We start from the raw sequence: 20,519 nt of genomic DNA on the forward strand, positions 1-20,519 counted from the left end.
TCGGAATTAGCTTTTCTGGGTACACTAATGTTAAGTCAGAATTTTGAACTTGAAAGTGGGGACTTCATTCGGGCAGGTGGGAGGGGGAACAGGACTAAAAACACAAGATGCTGGTGATTAGGATATGTTCAACTGCAGAAAAAGCACAAAGGCAAGTTGATGAGCCAGCCCACCCCCCACCACCCCTAACCATCTTCTCCTTTCTGTTTCATACAGTAATCAAAGGATATTCTGAGCCTCTTAGAATGCCATCAACCCTTATTGAGAATGAAATGGAGCACATCTCTCTCAAGCCTTTACAGGAGCAATCATCATAGCATGCTGGTCTGAACCGGGAGCTGTGGCAGACAAAGATGGATTTTTTTTCTAAAAAAACCCTCCTAAAATCTGAATAGAAAGTTGATGATAATCTCCCAATTCTATTACATAAAGGGTAAAGAAACCCATAATTGTGCTCTCTAGGTCTCTTACAGTAAAGAATAGACTTCATGATGAGATTTTTTTCCAATGATTTATAGCAGAGCTGGGAGTCTTGTGGCAATAACACTAAAAAATAACCATCCAAATGATTTGGATAAAACAATCATTAGCATTCTAAATCTAAATCTCATCTGTGATTTACCTCCCTTCTCATTGTTGTTTTTAATACCTCTGATTTCCTTCATTAGTGCTATTTAACAAGTGGTAAGGGGGAGGGGGAAGTACCCAATCTCTACAATGCTCACAAAGTCATTCTACACTATGTGACAATTGCCCATGTGTAAAATAAATTTACTGAGATCATGGAAATGATCTTTAATGTTAGGCTTGCCGTAAGTCAAGTAAGACTGCATTTCTCCAGAGAGCATTGTCTCCGTGTTGTCCTATTACTAACGTGCACTAAAGATTCTTTGAGCAAGGATTTCTGGATGTGAATAGTGTCCCAGAATATGTATTGTTCAAGCTGAGTAGCGATGTGAAGCAGCCAAAGAAAGAATTGTTATAGATCAAACAAGTCCCTCTCCCAAAGCAATTACCTTATTTTTATATTTATTTGCAGAGCCAAAATTTTACTGAATGTAGCAAGATACCAGAGAAGGTGACAGAAAAAAAGCAACTTCTTTCAAAACTCCAGGTCTACTGGTAACATTCCGGGCTCTCAGTTCCACAGGCACTAAGTAACTAGCATTTACTTTAGGGCTTTATTTTCCCACAGAATCCTAGCATTCCACGTGATCTTATTATCTCTAAAAAAATGACAATATGACATTACTTATCAAAAAAATACTTATTGTTTTTGTGTCTCCAGTGCCTAATATAGAGCTCGACACATATTAGGTGCTTAACAGATGCTCACTGACTCACTGATGGCTATCCTTTGTCTTGAGATTTGTTCCCTACTTCTGGAGGCTCTGCATCAACATTTAAACATTACAACAACATAAAAAGGCACCTTCACCTAATAAGAATGCAGATGGTATAACAGAAAAACACAGAGAATTTAAGAGTCGGAGGATTTAGGTTCAAAACCCAGCCAAGACAGGTTAATTTAAGAATTTTTTTTTTTTTTTAACACTAGGTCTCCCTATCTAACAATGCAGCAGCCACTCATAAGTCAATCCCAATAATGTTGAGTAAGGAAGCTTAATCCTGCTCCATTTTTCCAATTTGGGACATTTTGCCACTCTTCAGATACCCTGGTAGCCCTCTCCTCCAGGTGGTAGAATTAGTGTGGGTACCCCCATATACTTTAGCCCTACTGAAGCTCAGAATTTTTGAACCCAAGGCTTCCTATAGTAGCAGGAATTGTAAGCCTGAGCCACTATACCTGACCAAGAAGCATTAGTATGTTCAGGGACATTGGGTTAAGTGCTGGGGAAACAAAAGACACAAGTCAATTCCTACCTTCAGGGAGCTTACTGTCAAGCTTCCTCCTGTGCAAAAGGAAAATGTTAGACTTGGTGACCTCTGAAGTCAGCTCTCCCCTCCTGTGATTTCAAGTCCCAAAGTGTTCTCTGGCTAAATTATTATGGGAAGAACTGCTGTGGGTGGCCCAGACTGTGCGTGTGAATTACATATTATACGACTATGGTACTTCCTGAAAAATTTGAGATGAAAGATTGGTCAGAATAGGATGTTTATTAAAAAGGTGCTTTTTGTTTATTTTTTGGCAAAGACCCCAGAGTAGTTTATCATTTCCTTCTCCAGCTCCTTCTACAGATGAAGAAACAGGGTTCAGCCATTTGCCCAGGGTCAACAACTAGTAAGTTTCTGAGCCCAGATTTGAACTCAGATCTGCCTGACTTGGGGCAAAGAATTCTTTGTCAATGTGCAGAACAAATAACTACCTCTAGTCATCCTGATCTATATCTTGCCACTGGACTCAGATGGCTCTGGAAGAGGAAGTGAGACTCATGACTTCGCACAGCCCTCAGTCACTTAAATCCAGTTCACTTGCATATCAGGGCATCACCTTTCTGATGCCATGGTCCTCTTCCAGAAGGCAAGAATTTGTCAGGGAAGGCAAGGGAAGGAGATTTTCTATCTTAAACTGCCCCAATATTTTACAGAACAAAGAAATCAGAACTACCTAAAAGTGCCCATTTCAGAAGCCAGTCTACAAAGCCATTAGGCATATTGTCAATATCACCTATTTACAGAGGGAGAATTTAGTTCCTTTGGCTACCCCTTCTGCAGTTCCATTGCTCTCTGTGGAAGGGTAGTCAAGTAGAGTCATAACAATTTTGCTAGTTAGGACTTGTAGGCAGGGTCTCTGATTATACAGCTCTGAATCTAGTCTATGTAAAAATGCAGGTATCTTCCTCATTGCCTCTCTACCTCCTTCCTCTTTTAACTACTTCAATTCCATTTGGTCCTTTAACTCTTGATTACAGTCACTCTTTCAGCAGCATAAACAGAAGATTGCAAAAGAGATGAAGGGCTAGGGTTCTTATTTCTTACTGTACTCAGCCTCCTCTCATGGAAGTCGTTTTAAGTCAATTGACCCTAAGTCCCTTTAGCCCTAAAATCAAAGCAAGGATTTTCATGAATAATTTAAAAAATAACAACAAAGCAAAAGCAAAAAAAAAAAGTCTTAGAGTAAACAAGTATTCATTCATTTAGGGAGTCCTTCAAAAGAATGTTTCACTGGTGAATACTGCAATGTCATTTAAATATCATGTGGAATATATTCACATGGATCATGCATATACAGTTAAGACTTTCCCTAGGGAAGTATAAATCTGGACAAGTCTCATACCTAGCCATTTTTATGTAGACAAAATCTGATTAAAATGAACACAGAGTTGGTGATGTTAAGTTTCAGTTATGTAAGGGCTGGAAGTGGGGTGTACCTGTGGTGCTGGGAGTGGAAGGTAATGTTTTACTGAGACAATGCTAATTAATTGATTCTCTTGTACTGATTGTTTTTCTCACATGGCTGATTGAAGGTCTTCCTCAGTTTGCTTAATTTTTGGCAACTGCTTGTCTCATTTCTTATTTCTGTCTTATTTCACCACATCCCAGGGATGTTTGCATTATTTACATGAGTATGGATATAGAAATGAATAGGAACTGGACCTGAGATTCCACTGAAATAGGGAACTCTCAGGATAAAAGCTCTCCATCAATTCAGTCCAACACTTTCTCTGTAACTTACAGTCTGAGAGAACTGATCAGAGCATTAAGGAGGTCCAGGAGTTGCACCAGCAGCATGTGTCAGAAACAGTATTTGTACCTGAGTTCTCCTGACCAACTTCTATCCACTTTGACACATTACTTCACTATAAAAATATGTGTGTATGTGTATTTAAATTTAGAGTTTTCCTTCATGGGATCGGGTAGCGTTTACAGGTTGTAGGTAGGAGACAAAAGGAGAGTTTTTATTCAGAAAGGGGAAAAAATGACTTCCCTGTTTGCAAAAGAAATCTAGAGAGGAAAATCATATTTAAGCCAGTCACAATTCTACTACGTAATCATGAAATTAGAGAGCTGTTGCTTAGTTCCAAATTGCAAGCTTTTTAAGTCAGGAGACAAAGGTTAATTAAGGGATCCTAAAAATTTTGTGTTATTAAAGGAACAGAGAAATATTTTAACCCAATTTATAACCTCTATAGATTAGACTCAAAGAGGACTCTGAATTGATACAAGGGATAATTCATTGTTACCTTTAGCAGCTTTCAATATACTAAAATTCCTAAATAGAAGCAATGAAGACTTTTACCAAGTTGAGGAGTAATGGAGAGCAGAGATGGAATAAGAAAGGGAGAAAGAGAGAGAGAGAGAAAGAGAGAGAGAGAGAGAGAGAGAGAGAGAGAGAGAGAGAGAGAGAGAGAGATTTAATTATAGTGACAGATACCACTCTCAATAAAACATATCTGGAGTTTCCAGAAATCAATAGTGGAGAAAACATTGCACAAGAAGTTAATCTGGTATTCTGTAGGACACAAAAAGAACTATTTAGTGGATAAAAGTTTTAAGGCATGGAAAATCAAGGAAGGTCAATATTAAGAACTGGGGAACACATTTCATGACTCTGTAACTGTCAGTAATTTGGATGACTGAACAAATGCAATTTGGCATTGTGATCATATCAAGAAAGAAAAGTCCATGATACATAAGGAAAGATAGTGTTTCTTTGTTAAAGATCAGGGTTCCAGGAACTGATACTAACTGGAGTGAGAAAATAATCAACCCGGGATAGTGTTGGAGATTATGGCCAATTTAGCGTCTAAAGGGTAAGGAACATAGGAGAATATACTAAATTGACTCATCTGAAACAACAATGAAACTTCCTAGCAAAAATGATGCAAATTCTGTAAGAATTTTGCTGACAACAAACTTATATATCCCACGAAGGTAGATGCTCATAAAATAAAGCAGCTAGGTGCAACAACAAATAAATTTCAGGACCTCAAGTCAGGAAGATCTGAGTACATAATCATCTTCAGACACATACTAGCTGTGTGACCTTGAGTGTACCAGTTAGCTTTTCTGTGCCTCAGTTTACTCATATGTAAAATGAAGATAATAATAGGACTTATCTTCCAGAGTTATTGGAAAGATGAAATGACATAGCATTTGTAAAACACTTTGCAAAACTAAAATCACTGTAGAAATTTAAGCTATTGTTACTGTTGTTAAAAGGATATTATGTGAGTTTACCAAAATCCATGAAAGACACAGAAGGAGCTGATGCAAAACAGTTTGAGGAGATAACAAGGACAGGCAGAAGGCAACCAAAGATCTCAAAGCACTAGCCACTTTGGTAGTGGCACAGTTTATTGGGACTATGTTTCATTCTGCCTGGTAGAAGGCATTTCCTGTACCAATGAAAAGCACTGTTCCAAAACTAAGTGATATTGACAGTAAACAACAAAGGAATTCAGAGAAAGGAGATGACAACTTGAGTTCAAATGCTAGGTCTTAGATTTTTAAGTGAGGCCTCAAAGAATGGGGAGAGTTTGGTGAGGAGACAGAGATGGAAAGAGTGTAGGCAAAGATCCAGGGTTGGAAAAAAAAACAATGGTGTACTCACAAGAGTATATGAGATTAGTGTAGATCAGCTGATAGACATCTGGTCATGAAACTGGGAAGACCTGGGCTCAAGTCCTGCCTCTGACACTTGGCAGCAATGGACTGTAGGCATATAATTTATCATCCTCTCACTGTTTTAAGCAACTCTCTAAGATTCTGAGGAGTAGAGAAGATGCTGAGCAGCATGGGGAGAAGAAGCTTCTTTGCTTGGGGTTTTTCATGTCATTGAAATGGCAAGTCCAAAGCCTACCCCTGTTTCTATGCTCAGAAAACAGTGCTTGATTTGTGAACAAATAAGTGAAAAAATGAAATCAATGTTTTAAGAAAGATCAGTCTAGCAGAACTTGATATCAGATGGCTTAGGGGAAGCTACTGAAGACTGGGAGATCATAAAAGAGGCTATTGCAGTAATACAGGTATGATGTACAGGCTCTTGATTCAAGTGGTAGCAAAGAAAATGGAGAAAGATGTGAAGCAGACAGAAGAATTAAAAAAAGACAGAAATTACAATGGAAATAAAATAAACAAAACAGTAAGTGTCAAAGATGACTAGGATGGTCTATGGGTAAAGCCCAGGTTATTGAGAGATAGAATAATTGATCAAAATTCAGAAATTCAATTGGAGACCATATTCCTTCTAACGGAAATATTTTTAGTCTCCTGCAGCACAAGGAATTTATTCCAAATACTAAGCTTTAAAATGTCAATAAAAAATGTTATTTATTCTTAGCCTAAGGTCTTATCTATTGAAACCCTGATTACAACAAATTGCCAAAGTCAAGCTCGGAAAATTAGTTTTTAGATGGTATACTCTGCAGGATATCTAAGTGCTAGGGACATTGTGAAGTAATTCAGTGAGAACTCTTTTTTTTCTGGATTGGTAGTGAAAAATTCCAATTGGAATGCCAAGGATATCATCCACCAAGATGTGACATATTTTGGATGAAATGTAAAACCAATATCCTGAGCACCATGGTCATTTATCATCAAGCTGCAGTCTTTGTAAGAATTGATATCGATTCTTAGTAAATTGCAACTAGAGTAACCTTGTTATGTCATCACAAAATCCTCCTACTATTTTATTTAGCTATGAGATGCTTCCGCAATTTGTGTTTTTAAATTTCCTATGTCTTCTCTTCCATGTTCAGTTCCCATACAAAGAAATGCCAGTGATGAGCAAAGGCAATTTGTAGTGGTGCTAGAGATTTATTTAATAACATCCAAAGAGAATGTTACCTTTAGATGAAAAAATAATAATAAATGTGCATACAAAGAAAATTGCTATTCCTGGGAGACAGTAGAGCATCACAGAATTTTAGAGCTGCAATGATCCTAAAAGATCACCTAAGTCCCATCTTTATAGATGAGGGATACCTAGTCTAAGAGGTAATGGAACTTACCAAAGATTGCAGCCAGTTAGTATCAGAGCTAGGTTGAGAACCCAGATCCTAAGAATACTAGCCCACTGTTTTCTCTCTTATTTTAGTCAGTCAGTCAACAAAAGTCAACAAACTGTTATCAAGTTCCTACTTTGTCCCAGTCACTGAGCTCAGTACTATTCTACTCACAGACAAAGAATATTGGGATGATATGATTACTACTTATTTTTATTTTCCTTGTAACTTAAAATTAACCACGTTAACTTAAGTATTGAAGTTATAGATGAGGGATACCTAGGCCAAGAGAGGTAAAGGAACTTAACAAATATTGCAGCCAGTTAGTATCAGAGCTGGGATGAGAACCCAGATCCTAAGAAACTTATGGCACTTCATAATATAATCAAATTAGATCTTTGAACTAGAAAGAATGTTAAAGTCCAGGCAACAAATATTTATTAAGCTCCAGTAGGCACTGGGGTACTGAGAGAGAAATGTAGAACAAACCAAAATCACATTACTGCCCTCAATATTATTGATCACCCTTTTCTCTTGCATAGTTGCTCCTTTCTTCTTTCTCTCCTGGTTCTACCCCATCTGGTACTCATCAGTTTCCTTTACTGTATCATGCTACAGACCATACTAACTAACTGTTAGTCTCCAACAAGGGTCTGTCTTTACACCTTCTTTTCTTCTCCCTCTACACTATCTTACTTGGTTATTTATCTCATCAGCTTCCATGGGTTTAATTATCTTCTCTTTAAAAATGATTCTCAGTTCAACATCCACTCTACTGTCTCTTCTGAATTTTAGTTTTATTATCAATTGCTTAGTGAACCTCTTCAATTGGATGTCATATAGACATCTCAAAGTTGATGTGTCCAAAAGAGAAATCATTACTTTTCCCCCTTAATTTTCCTCTCCTCCCAATTTTCCTAGTACTGTTGAAAGTACATATATATATATATATATATATATATATATATATATATATATATATATATATATATATATATATATATATATATATATATATATATATATATATATATATACATATATATCTGCCACCCTGCTAGAGAGTCTTATAACTTCATGACTCCTGTTCAGTTGTTTCAGTCATGTCCAACTCTTCATGACCCTCTTGGGGTTTTCTTGACAAAGACACTGCAGTGATTTGTCATTTCCTTCTTCAGCACCTTTTGCAGAAGAGGCAAACAGAGTTTGCTTAAGGCCACATAGTATGTGAATCTGGATTTGAACTCATGGAGATGAGTCTTCTTGACTTTACATCTGGCACTCTATCCACTTTATCCACTGCACCATCTAGCTAGCCTGACTTCATCACCAAATCTTCTCCTTGGTCTCATTCCCTCTCCAGGTCTTCCCCCCCCCCCCCCCCATTTAATTCATCCTCTATTCACCTGCCACAGTGATTATCCTAAAGTTATTTCCACTACTCAATAAATTTGTGGGTCCCTGTTACCTCTAGTATCCAATATAAAGTCCTTTGTTTGGACTTTAATGGCCTTCACAATCTGGCCCCTTCCCACCTTCCTAGTCTTCTTATTTTCGTTCCCTGTCATTTACTCTATAATCCAGCTAAGTGGTCCAGCAGGTAGAGCACTGGGCTTGAAATCGTGAAAACTCGTCTTCATTAGGTCAAATCCAGATGCAGACATTTATGTGTAGTCAAGTCACTTAACCCTGTTTTTCTCAGTTCCTAATCTACAAAAAGGGCTGGAGAAGGAAATGGCAAATCACTCCAGTAGCTTGGCCAAGGAAAGCCCAAATGGGGTCAGGAAGAATTAGACACAACTGAAATGACTCAACAACAGCAAAGTTGGAATCCAGCTACACTGTCCTACTTGTTCTTCCTCAAATGAGACACGCCAGCTCCTGACTTCAGGACCTTTTACTGCCTATCCCCTATTGTTTTCTTCAAGTCCCAACTCAAATCACACTTTTTGTAAGAGGCCCTTCCACCCTCCAACCTCTCATTCCCAGCTAGTACTTTTAGTCTGACGTGGTATAGATTATTTATACACACACACATATGCATATGTATACATGTACACACACACATACATGCACATACATATATACACCCATACACACATACATATATACACACATACATATACACCCACACACACATGCATGTATACACACATACATACACATACATATATACACACATACATACACACACATGCATATGTATACAGTTATTTATATGTTGCTTCCACCATTAGAATATGAGCTCCTTGAACACAGTGGCAGTTTTTGTCTTTTTTTTTGTTAACTATCCACAACTTTTAGTACAGAATAACCACCTAATGAATGCTTGTTGACTGGTCACTTCACTACTCATTGGCCTCTCCATTACTGGGATCATCAAGGGAAACCAATACGGATATGTGAGGTGGTAGAAAACTCAAAGAAATCAAAGCTAGCCCATCTGAACTTACAGACATGGGCAGGTTGGAGAATATGTATGTATATACACCTAAACATATATACACATATACAATATGCATATGCACATGAATATACACATACATATATTTTAAATCTTTCTTCCCTTAAAGCAAAACTATCATTTATCTATATCCCTCTGTCCCCCATTAGCCCAGACAATTTAGAGCTAGTTGATAAGTGTTTGAATGCAGTGGAGCATATGTTCTTTCAAACTACTCATCTTCACAAACGATGAAGAGATTCTGATACAATTGAAATTGTGTCTTGCTCTATAAAACAATATTGAAGTTTTAACATTAAATTAAATTTTTAATGTCATTGGACCTAACGTGCCTTAAGTCATATCAATTTATTTGATATTCTCACTCTTTATGAGTACATTTACTATTAATATTCATTATGCCAAACAAATATAAATCCAGATCATTCAAAGGGAAAAGGCCAAGACTGATTTAGGGAAATAAATATGAATACACACACATATGTGTGTATATATACACATACACAGAGAAAGAGAGAAATGCACATATACATTATAAGTCTAAGTGCAGAGTAGTCACTTAAATAACTTTTCTTAAAAGGAACTAGTATATATTTAAATGAACTACAGAGAGGAGTACCAGCAATTATTTTAGGAGCCCTATTTGAGAATAATATATAAAGAAATATATTTACTAAATAGAATACTTCACAAATTAATTCTAAGCAAACGATATAACTTTAAGAACCATGCATTAGATTTTATAATAACCTGACCTGTAAATATCATTTGCTTTTTTGAAAATCGGTACAGTCATCAGTATGTTAGGTAACTGAGAATGCTAGTTTTGTAGCCTCATTCCTTTGAATCTTTTATTTATATTACTATTAGCACTAGAGAGAATATTGGAACAGCAAGCATATAAGATAGTACAACTTCTAGAAGGAGTCCTCAGTGCAGCGTAATCTATAGTCAATGGAAGTAACCTCCTTACAAAGTAGTTGCTGTATAAGCACATCTATCAGTGATAACGGCTAATGCATTTGATAATGGTATGCAATGATACATGGAAGGATGAAGGTGAAGGGAAACAAGAAAAAATGGAAATGAAATTTGGGGCTCACGATAGAAGAACACTCATCAGAAGAGACGTAGGCAATTCTCTCTCATTACCTAAACTAGATTATAGCAAATGCCTAAAAGAGGGAGTAGGATTGTTTAGTGTCTGTGTCCTTTGCAAAAGGAAAATAGCCAAGCACTGGGAAATATTGGAATAAGGAATGTTTAAGGAAATTAGTAGAAGTTGCAACATAAGAGTAAGACAACTCCAGGCATGCGAAGATTAAATATAGTTTTCAATAGGGAGATTAAGTTGGGTTTTTTTTTATATTTATATAATTTAGTAGACATTTAAGCAAAATCCCTGAAAGGAGCAAAGGAAGATATAAAAGTATCATCAGTTGAAAAAGTCAGAATAAGGAATAATGAATGGAACATAAATAAGTCTTCCTATGCGATTCCCACTTTGACTCATTGTTTCCACTTAGTAAAGCTAAAATTTCATTATAAATACCTTATATTGAAGGGTAAGTTAAACAGAATGAAGGATGAGGATTTAAGAGGTATTCTTAACAATAACAAAGGAAAAAAAAAGAACTGAATGTCCTGGTCCTAGAAAACTATTTTCTCAAAATGACATTATTTAAAAAAAAAATTAATTTTCCACTTATGTTCCAAATGCCATGGGCATGATTCCCATTGGCTGCCAAGTAAACCGAGGGAAAAAACTTGACTATGACCCTACTGACTCCTCCTCCCCCCCTAAATTCATATCCTTCCTACTCCCTTTCGTGTTTAGAATTAACCCCCAGGGATTTCCCTTAAATGTGACAAGAAAGGGGGATGGAGGCTTTTAGCCATGGCTGGCTCTTTCAGTTCTTTGGCAAAGAGGATTTGAATCTTTGCAACTGGCCTTCAAAACTCCTACTAAATGCTGTATTGATAAATCCTAAACAGATTAAACAAGTCAGTGAAAATCAGTCTGCAAGTCTAAAAAAAAATGTACTTGGTTTCTATCTTCCATTTCATTCTTTTAGATACTAGTAATTACTGGTGGTATCTCATAGCTTAGTGATAAGGAGGTAGGAGGTCAAAGGTGGGGAGAAAAATGATAATGGGGAAAATGGAGGTGGGATGATTTGAAATGCACAAAACAGCTCTCTGAAAATCAACCATAAAGAAACTAGTGCCTTCTCTGAAAGACTCCAAACAAGCACTTTCTGCCGTTCTGAAAGAAGACAAAGTACTTTATCTGAGAGAATGAGAAGGGAGTCCAAAGCCTCCTCTGCTGTCTGAACAAGGGAAGTTGTTTGTCACAGGGACAGAATTGTTACACCCAATAAAACGTGGCAGGGCCTTGGTGACACAATTTCATATCCTCTAGTATATTCTTTCTTTGGGGGAATGAGGGAAGAAAAAAGTCATCTGAAAGAAGGAAACATGTTTATGTTCAATCCAGAGATTCAACTGATGATGGGACATTTAATATAATGTTGGGTACTCAAAGTGGGCATTAAAGCAGTCACTGGGGAGAAACAATTAAGATTAAAATAAAATTCTCCCTGAAAATTTATTCCTGAATTGAAAGTATATGGGGGAGGGATTCAATAGTTCTGGAAAAGTGTGATTAAGTTGCCATAACTGCTTATTCTCAAATGTTATACACCTTGATTAGAAATCTTTCCAACTGCTCCAGGGGTGGGGAATCTATGACCAAGGCCACATGTGGCCCTCCAGGTCCTACAGTGAAGCCCTTTGACTGAATCTGAACTTTACAGAACAAATTCCCTTAACAAAAGGATTTGTTCTGCAAAACAGGGGACTCAGTCAAAAGGCTGCACTCAGGGACCTAGACGGTCACATGTGGCCACAAGCCCACAGATTCCTTACTCCTGATTCTAATCCATGTCTCTTGCATCCTCAGGATTTCAGAACAAACTGACAATCTCTTTGAGTCTTCCTAACCTGTGTGTATTTTGGTCCATTTTTCTTTGTCCATCTCTCTGTCTCAATGTCTATGCCTCTGTCTGTGTCTGTCTCTATCCCTTCTTCCTGTTTTGAGATCATGTCTCCCTACCTTGCTAGGCTGGAAATACAATACCTCCTCACAAGTCCAGATGTACTAGTTACTTGAAATAGGAACTCTGACCTGCTTCCTTTCTTTCTGGGGCTGGTTTGCCTCTCCTTATACAACTTAATTAAGGAGTACCCACTCCTAGAAGCTCATCATATGGTTAAAAGAGCTAGTGGCAACATCTGATCTGCTCAATACACATCAGAAATCCTCAGCTCAAGAAATGACAACCTCAGTGTCTCCAAAAGCAGGGATTACAAGTGTGTGCCATCATACCTGGGTCATAATCTCTCTTTTTTTAGAAAGTCTTTAAGTGGAAGATTTTTTTAAAAATATATTTAGCCATACAGCATTCTAATAGTTTGAGTAATATTTGGATAAATAGCTGGCCTTTTGTTGGTTCATTCCAACTCATTTCCTCAGAGTTAAGTTTTTTCCTATCATAAAAATTTGCATTTTATATGTGATCTTTTGACATCCTGAAGAAAATTCAAAGTCCAAACAAGAATATATCCTCCAGAATTGTGAGCCTGTCTATATAATACATTCTTACCTTTTATCCTCTTTTCTTTTGATCTATAGTTCCTGCTGACCTCTTTTAATAGCTTCTTGGATTACATGATGAAAATTCACAGCTATACTTAATTATGTTATGTCACTTTCCAAAAATGACTGTGTGCATTTGGAAATTTTGCTGTTTAGACACTATTTCTTACCCTATTAGAGTCAATTCTTGTTCTGGAAGTATAAATAGGTGGTGGGATGTTGAAGGCTTGAGGCACTAAGTATTCCTCAGCATCCATCAGATCTTCCAGGTCTTCCTCATCCAGAAGATTCTGGAAGAACTTGCTATCATTTGGACTAGGAAGTTTCATACGATCATCACCCTAAATGCATCACCCATGTGGTTAGAAAAGAAAAGAAAAAGAAATGTTACTTTAACTGTTTCATTTCATTTTGAGCACCTAACTTTTTGGTCACATCTATACAGTAATTAGAAAATCATTCACTTAATAAACATGCCTCAAGCATCCATTGTGCTCAAGACATACTAAAAAGTTCTTGGGAGGAGCAGAGGGCAAGAAGATTAGAAAAACTTAATTAAATACCATTGCTATCTTTAAATAGGGGAGTTAAGACAAGTTAGAAAAAATAAAGAATTCTTTTACAGAGAGCATGTGATCCATAACACAGTTCTGAAAAATATGCTATCAGCATTCGTTTAAAAAAAATCACCTCTGGTTGGAAGATTAGGGAAGATTAGATAGGGGAGGTAACCTTCTTTGATATCAATTTACAAAATGTTTCCAATATTATGACATATATAATAAGTCACAAAATAATTTTCTGACACTATTGGCATTAGGGAATATTCCCTTAAAATTAACAATTTCTGATTTGGAATCCCAGTTTTTGAAACTTTCTCTCTCCCTATTCTACCTTAGAAAAAAGCTGACCATTTCTAAGACTATTCTCTTCTCTTTCCCTCCTTCATTCTGTCTATCCCATGCACCTTAATAACCATATATGATCTTATTAAGACCTGTTGTTACCATGGCATATTGCCTTACTGAGAAACAGCCATAATTAGTTATTAAGTTAACTGATCTAATATTCAAGTATAAAAGTACTATCAATATTACATATTAAAATGTCCATAATAATTGTGAAAAGAGGAAAAAGAAGTCCCACCTCCTAAAAAAGATGAATATGATTCAATTTAATTCAATATATCCTAATCAGTATTTTGGAGTTTAATAAATAAGCCATTTATGTTTGAGGTTCTTTTTCACCTTTTTAATTTAATTCTATCTCATTTCATTTTATTTGAGTTATCTCCTTGATAAGAAAGGGAAAAGAAAACCAAAGGGAGGTAGAAATCTAAGGAAATTTTTTTCCTAGAAATCGTAATTCAATACATTGAATATTTTGTTATTGACTTCAAGGAAAAGAAAAAAACTGTCTTCTCTGTGCTTCCAAAGTTTGTAAAATAAAAGATAGTACATGGCTTAGAGATAAGGAGAGTGTTTGGAGGCTTGGTTGAGGGTGAACATAATTTGTGAATATGGCAAATCATAATCATCTGGTTGTTCAATCCCAGAAGCAGATAAACATTAAGGTAACATCCTTAGAAGTGATGCTAATCACTCTGTACAGTAGTTCTTTTCTATAAGCATCCATTTCTCTAGTTAAAACTGGATGAAATCCTGGCAGGAAGGGAATGTTTATATAATGGAGATCTTCATATTTCATATTTAATTTGAGTGTTGTTGAGGTAACTGCATAAAGAAAAGTATTCTGGCATTCAAACCAAAAAGTCTTCTCTTAAATCTGCTCACCTGAATGACTAGGTATCGTTGAGGGTCACGAGCCATTCTGGAAAATTCAGCAGCCAGCTCTTTGAATTTAGGTCTGCTGTCGGCATCAATCATCCAACCTAGAAGTGCACAGAGAAGAGAGATGAGAAAGCAGTCAATGGATAAATGATTTCCTAATAAAAGGAAATTTCAGCATCCCAGGGACTCTGACAGCTAAAGGGTAAATACTTTTCATGTTTCCAGTAAACAAACCTAAGAGCTACCTGAGTGAAAAAAAAAGAGTCAACTGGGATGAAATAACCCATCTGAACTCATTATTTGACCTGTGCTAACCATATTATACTCTGAAATAACACAAGATAAAAGTAACCTTAACTCTGGCTTTTTTTTTTCCCATCCTTTGTCCCATTGCTGAAAATTTGTCTGAATCTCCCTGGAATATATAACCTCAACTAAAGCTAGGAATCAGTGATAAGGCATCTCAATTTATGGAATTTTTTGCTCTTATTTTTAGGGTAATTTTGCATTCATGGTAGGGTGGGGTACAGATACAAAGAAGATGGAAACTGATTTCTTGTTTTGTGTTTAGGAAGTGAAGAGGAAGGGACAGAATTTTGTTAGTATTAAAGCAGGCAGAAAGGGTAAGAAGTGCAAGAAACATATTGCCTCTATTTCTTTTTGTCCCCCAGCAGGAAAAGCAAATGCAAAGTGATCAGTACTTTATGTTCTGCAAGGGCCATTAGCTTATCTTAGTGCTAGCCTTTTCTAGCACAAAGATCAAATCAACCATTTTCAAGGTATATGTTATTATTTAGCTGGAAGTCCAGATAAAGTGGGTTTTATCTCCCCAGGCTCTATTTGGTTGATGAGATGACCAGAGTAAAAGCATCAAGGTTTTCTTCCTCCCATCCCTCCCCCAAATACACTTTTTTTTTTTTTTTTTGGTGAGTTGGAGTTCTTAACTCCTAAGGCTAGCAGTTTGTATTAGGCAAAAATTTAATCTACTCAAACATTATTTTGCCATCCTTTCCCAATGCATCTTCTCCACAAGCCGAGTAAAGAAAGCAATTTACAATTCCTGCCATCCTTTCTGGTTTTCTTCTCTCCCCTTACCAGCCTTTTCTAGTCTTTGATGGAACAATGGAATATTTGATTCCATAATGCTGACTTCTTCACTTCTTAGTGGCTCCCTTTCAATCCAGCCTTTATGGCTTCAGGTATATGCATATGCGAAATGGATCATTGTCATTTCAAAGCTAATGAATTACTGAGATTTTCAGGGACTTCCACTTACTCGTTGAACTAGAGACAGTTAACTTCAAAATACAGGATCAGTTTCTCCCTGGTTGAATACTGAGTAAATGGAAATACGCTTTGTAGTAAAGGGCATGTTGACCTGCACTGGAAAACAAATTCTTTAGTTCTTCCTCCCTGTCAGACTGTATCACACATGTCATGAATATAAATCTAGGCATAACCGGGCCCAAAGTCTCTTATTAATAAGATGCTTATTCACCTTCACCAGTTTGTTTCTTTGCTAGCTCCATATAATTCAAAAAGGGGAAAAGACCCAGATCATACAGGAGAGATGGCTGTATGTTAATCTCACTTAAATTAAGTCAAAAACACCAGAGACTTTCCTAATTCTATTTAAATTAGAAGTCTGGGCTTTGAAAACACATTTACAATGTGTACTTAGCAAGGAGATGACAAGGAAAGGGAGAAACAGGGCAGAGCTATGGAAAGTCCAGTTGTAAACAAATGATCAATTTGAACAAAAATAAACACTCATAACCTTTTTGTTCTCACAAGGGTCAATCACCCAAATCCTCTTCATTACTAAAGCTGTGAAGCTTATTTTCATTTAATTTCATTTTCATTTAATACTATGTTGAAAGTTTCTTCTCTCAAATATTAAGGCATTTATTTAGAGACAGTTTTCTTTTTTGCTTATAAAAAAACTATCCATGCAATCAGGTTTAATTACTTTTTCTTATTATATTCGACTTGATTGTCATGGAGATGATAAGAATGATGAGAACAATTGAAATCATATCATTTTTGCCTCCACAGCATAGAAGTATGGCACCATTTCTAATAATAAGGGAAAAAGAGATAAATTGGACCCTTATGGATAAATTCATATATTTCAGATACAAAATTCATATATTTTGTTTACATAGTATGGAGTATTCTAAAAAATTCATGGCAAGAATTTTGAATGCATTTCTTAACTAAAAAGGATTGAACCCATCTTAAGAAAAATTAGCAACCTTACATTTGACCATGACCATATAAACATCAATGGTGCAGATAGGAGGCTGAGGCAAGCGTTCCCCTTTCTCTAATAAATCTGGTATTTCTCTTGTTGGGATTCCATCATAGGGCTTTCCACCAAACGTCATTAGTTCCCAAATGGTGACCCCTAAAATAAAAGAGATCAAATTCTTTCTTTAACAAGTATAAATCGCTTAGATTTGAACAATAATACACAGGTCAATATAAGAATATTTTACTCAGTGTGAAAGCAGAATTTGCCTTCATGTTTCCTCTTAGAAGCTCAAAGTGCTAATGTAAGTACCATTTCATTGATTCTCACAAGATTTTTGTGAAACAGACTTGGTGAATTATATTATTTTCAGTTTTCAGAGAGAGGATGTGAATAGATATTTCTGTAAATGGGTTTATCTAAGTTCAGTAAATCGGTGACTAATGAGAATGAAAGCAGCTTTAGAAGGCATGCTAGGGATTGGGGGAAATGAAAAAAGTGGGATTTGAAGTGAAAGAAGGGTTAGGGAAGTCTAAACAATGATCTCATCACGGGACCTCCAATGAGAGATCATAAGGATGGTAAAGTATCTTGTGATGATCAAGTTGAAAATGTGGATCATAGAACAATAGACTTTAAATTGGAAGGATTATGAGGTCATCTACATAATCAACCAACATTTAGAAGTGCCTACTTTGTGCTAGGTGCTGTTAGATGTTTTAGCATAGATATCTTTAGATAGATATAAAGATAAAAATGCAAAGCTCTGCTGTCAAGAAAGCTACATCTATTGAGGAAGATGATAGATAGATAGATAGATAGATAGATAGATAGATAGATAGATAGATAGATAGATAGATAGATAGATGGATGGATGCACGGACCAGCAGATAGATAGATAAACAAATAGATATTTAGAGAGATAGAAAGATAGACAGTTATTTAGATAAATAGATGTAGATAAATAGACAGACAGACAGACAGCTATTTAGATAGATAGACACACATAGATAGACACATAGATACGTACAGAGATATACATATAGGTATATACAAAAGAGTTATTTAGTCAACAATATTTAGTAAGTGCTATTGTGTACTAGGTACTATGTTAAGCAATAGGACACAAAGAAAGCAAAATTTAGTCCCTGCTTTCCTAAAGTTTCGATTCTAAAGGGAGAGAAACATGAATATAACTAGGTAGATTCCAAAAGTGCAGATGGAAGGTAATCTCAGAACAGAGGGCACTAGCAGCTAGAGAGATGGGGAAAGACCTTTTGTAAAAGGTGGGAATTGGAGCAGAAAAACTAAAAAGCATTGTGCAGAGAGAGAAAATTATAAGCATGGGGATATTCAATGTAAGTCAAGAAAAAAGAGATGGAACATTATCTCTGGGAAACAGCAAGTAAATCAGTGTCTTGCTTGGACACTATATGGAAGCAGTAAAGAATAAGAAGGATGAAAAGGTAAGAAGGGGCTCGTCTATAAAAGCAAAGAATTTAGGGGCCTTCCAAACCTTCTACACATTCATAGATACTTTCTGGTAGTTGCAGTGATTGAAAAATCGTCATCTTATGGCCAATCTAAATTAAATTCACCATATAATCTTCAACAATCAAAAGGATATGAACTGAAATAATAAGCTACAGGTAATGAACACCTCACTTTTAACATATAGCCATATCAAATGAAAAGGAGGTAGGCAAGTATTTTGGGGCCTCTGTGTAGGATAGAAAGCTCAATGCCAAAATATCTAAGTGGATGTGGGGCCTCCCCATTCATTTATTCATTCATTCACTTAATGAATGGTCTGTTTACTAATGCATTCACCAAATATCTAGGTGCCTCCAATGTCGTTGTGAGAGGTGCTGATGATACAAAGACAGCACGACAAGAAGATGGCAATCTAAATGGGTTTGCTCTCTTTGTTGTGAGGCTTATCTTACTACACGGCCTCCTTCCCCCGCAAAAGAAAATCTTTTAATCTCCATGAAGTTACTACCTTTCCATTAGGAGAGAGAATTTTAAAATAGAACTCTACTCCTCTGTTTCCTGATTTGATGTTTGATTATTTATGAAAGACTTGAGGATATATTCAGAACATTTCATTTCATCTTTCAATATACATATTTATACTTCATAAACTAGAAGACTTATGATTTTACCAGAGTACTGCTTCCACTCAAAGACAATGAAATCGCCACCCTAATTTGATAAATCCTTTCCAGGCTGCTTGGCCTAGCTATGAATACTGTGGTGATGGGTTTCTCCAAACTTAGTTGAGTTGGTCCTTTTACAACAGTCATACAGTTTATCACTGAGATCATGCATGAAGTCTATGGGATGAACTGAATGGGACTTGCCCAAGTTTGCCCACTCCTGACATATACATATATAAATAATACATATATAGATATAGATATAGATATAGATATAGATATAGATATAGATATAGATAGATATGCAAGGACATATATGGGTGGATGGATAGACACATACATATATACATCATAGAATTCAGAGTCATTTTCCTATTATGAGGAGGTATTGAAGAAGGATGCTAGTAGAAGAATGACATATATTATGGTTACATTGGAATAGACATATTATACATTAAATATCACTGAAGGCCAAGAATGCAAATCGAGATTTGTTGGTAAGAAGGAAAGTATAAGCTGGGTAAATGACAGTTCATGTTTATATAGAATATTAAGCTTATAGAGTTGTCATATTCAATATCTCATTTGAGCATCACAGTCTCACTTTGAGTAAGATAGTCTAGGTATTATTATTTCCATTTTCTGATGAGAAAACTTAGAGAGATGAAATGACTTATATAATTACTAAGATGCAGAGCCAAGATTTGAATAATGCAGCCTAATTTGGGGAAAGCAGATTTCAAAGGTTCACATGCAAGGTAGGCAGGATTCCATGGAGAAAAATGCTTTTGGAGGAGGTTAGCTGAGGAGGATTATGGAAAATATTCAAAAATGAAATCTAAAAATACAAAAAGTAAAAGTTCCAATGAGGGTGAAAAATGGGGTTTATCTAAAGACACCAATATGGATGCCCTGTGAACTCAGCAACAACAGCAATTATATCCATACATTTAGATGATAGCAGATGATAAGGGATGAACGTAACAATACAATATTTTCCTTTAAAAGTAGTTTAAGCAATGATCAAGCTCAGAGTGAGCTAAGTCTGGTTAGGGAAGTTAAGAGCTACAATTTTTTTTTTTTTTGCTTTTTAAAGACTGTATTTGAAGGAAAGGGAGGATCAAAGAAAAAATACGACCTTTGCTAGTGATGGATAGGATGATAAGTGATAACTCAGGGAAGGCACAACTGTACAACTTTTATTTGTTTCTCTTTATTCTGCAAAGGAGAATGACCTTTACACTAAACACAAGAGAAAAAAAGAAGACTAACACAGGGGGGCTGATAGC

The 20,519-nt window shown here is 36.2% G+C and overlaps 1 protein-coding gene across 1 annotated transcript in view; it reads right to left on the reverse strand.

Moving 5' to 3' along the window:
• The window catches only part of ERBB4 (erb-b2 receptor tyrosine kinase 4), a 1,360,303-nt gene that overhangs the window by 37,023 nt on the left and 1,302,761 nt on the right, over positions 1-20,519 (reverse strand). The window contains exons 23-25 of the mRNA XM_072617476.1: positions 17,081-17,227; positions 14,824-14,921; positions 13,201-13,371 (exon numbers count right to left, since the gene is read on the reverse strand). Coding sequence (XP_072473577.1) covers positions 13,201-13,371; positions 14,824-14,921; positions 17,081-17,227 — 416 coding nt within the window. The remainder of the gene's footprint in view (positions 1-13,200; positions 13,372-14,823; positions 14,922-17,080; positions 17,228-20,519) is intronic.

Source organism: Notamacropus eugenii, chromosome 6, assembly GCF_028372415.1.
Source record: "Notamacropus eugenii isolate mMacEug1 chromosome 6, mMacEug1.pri_v2, whole genome shotgun sequence".
NCBI classification, from domain to species: Eukaryota; Metazoa; Chordata; class Mammalia; order Diprotodontia; family Macropodidae; genus Notamacropus; species Notamacropus eugenii.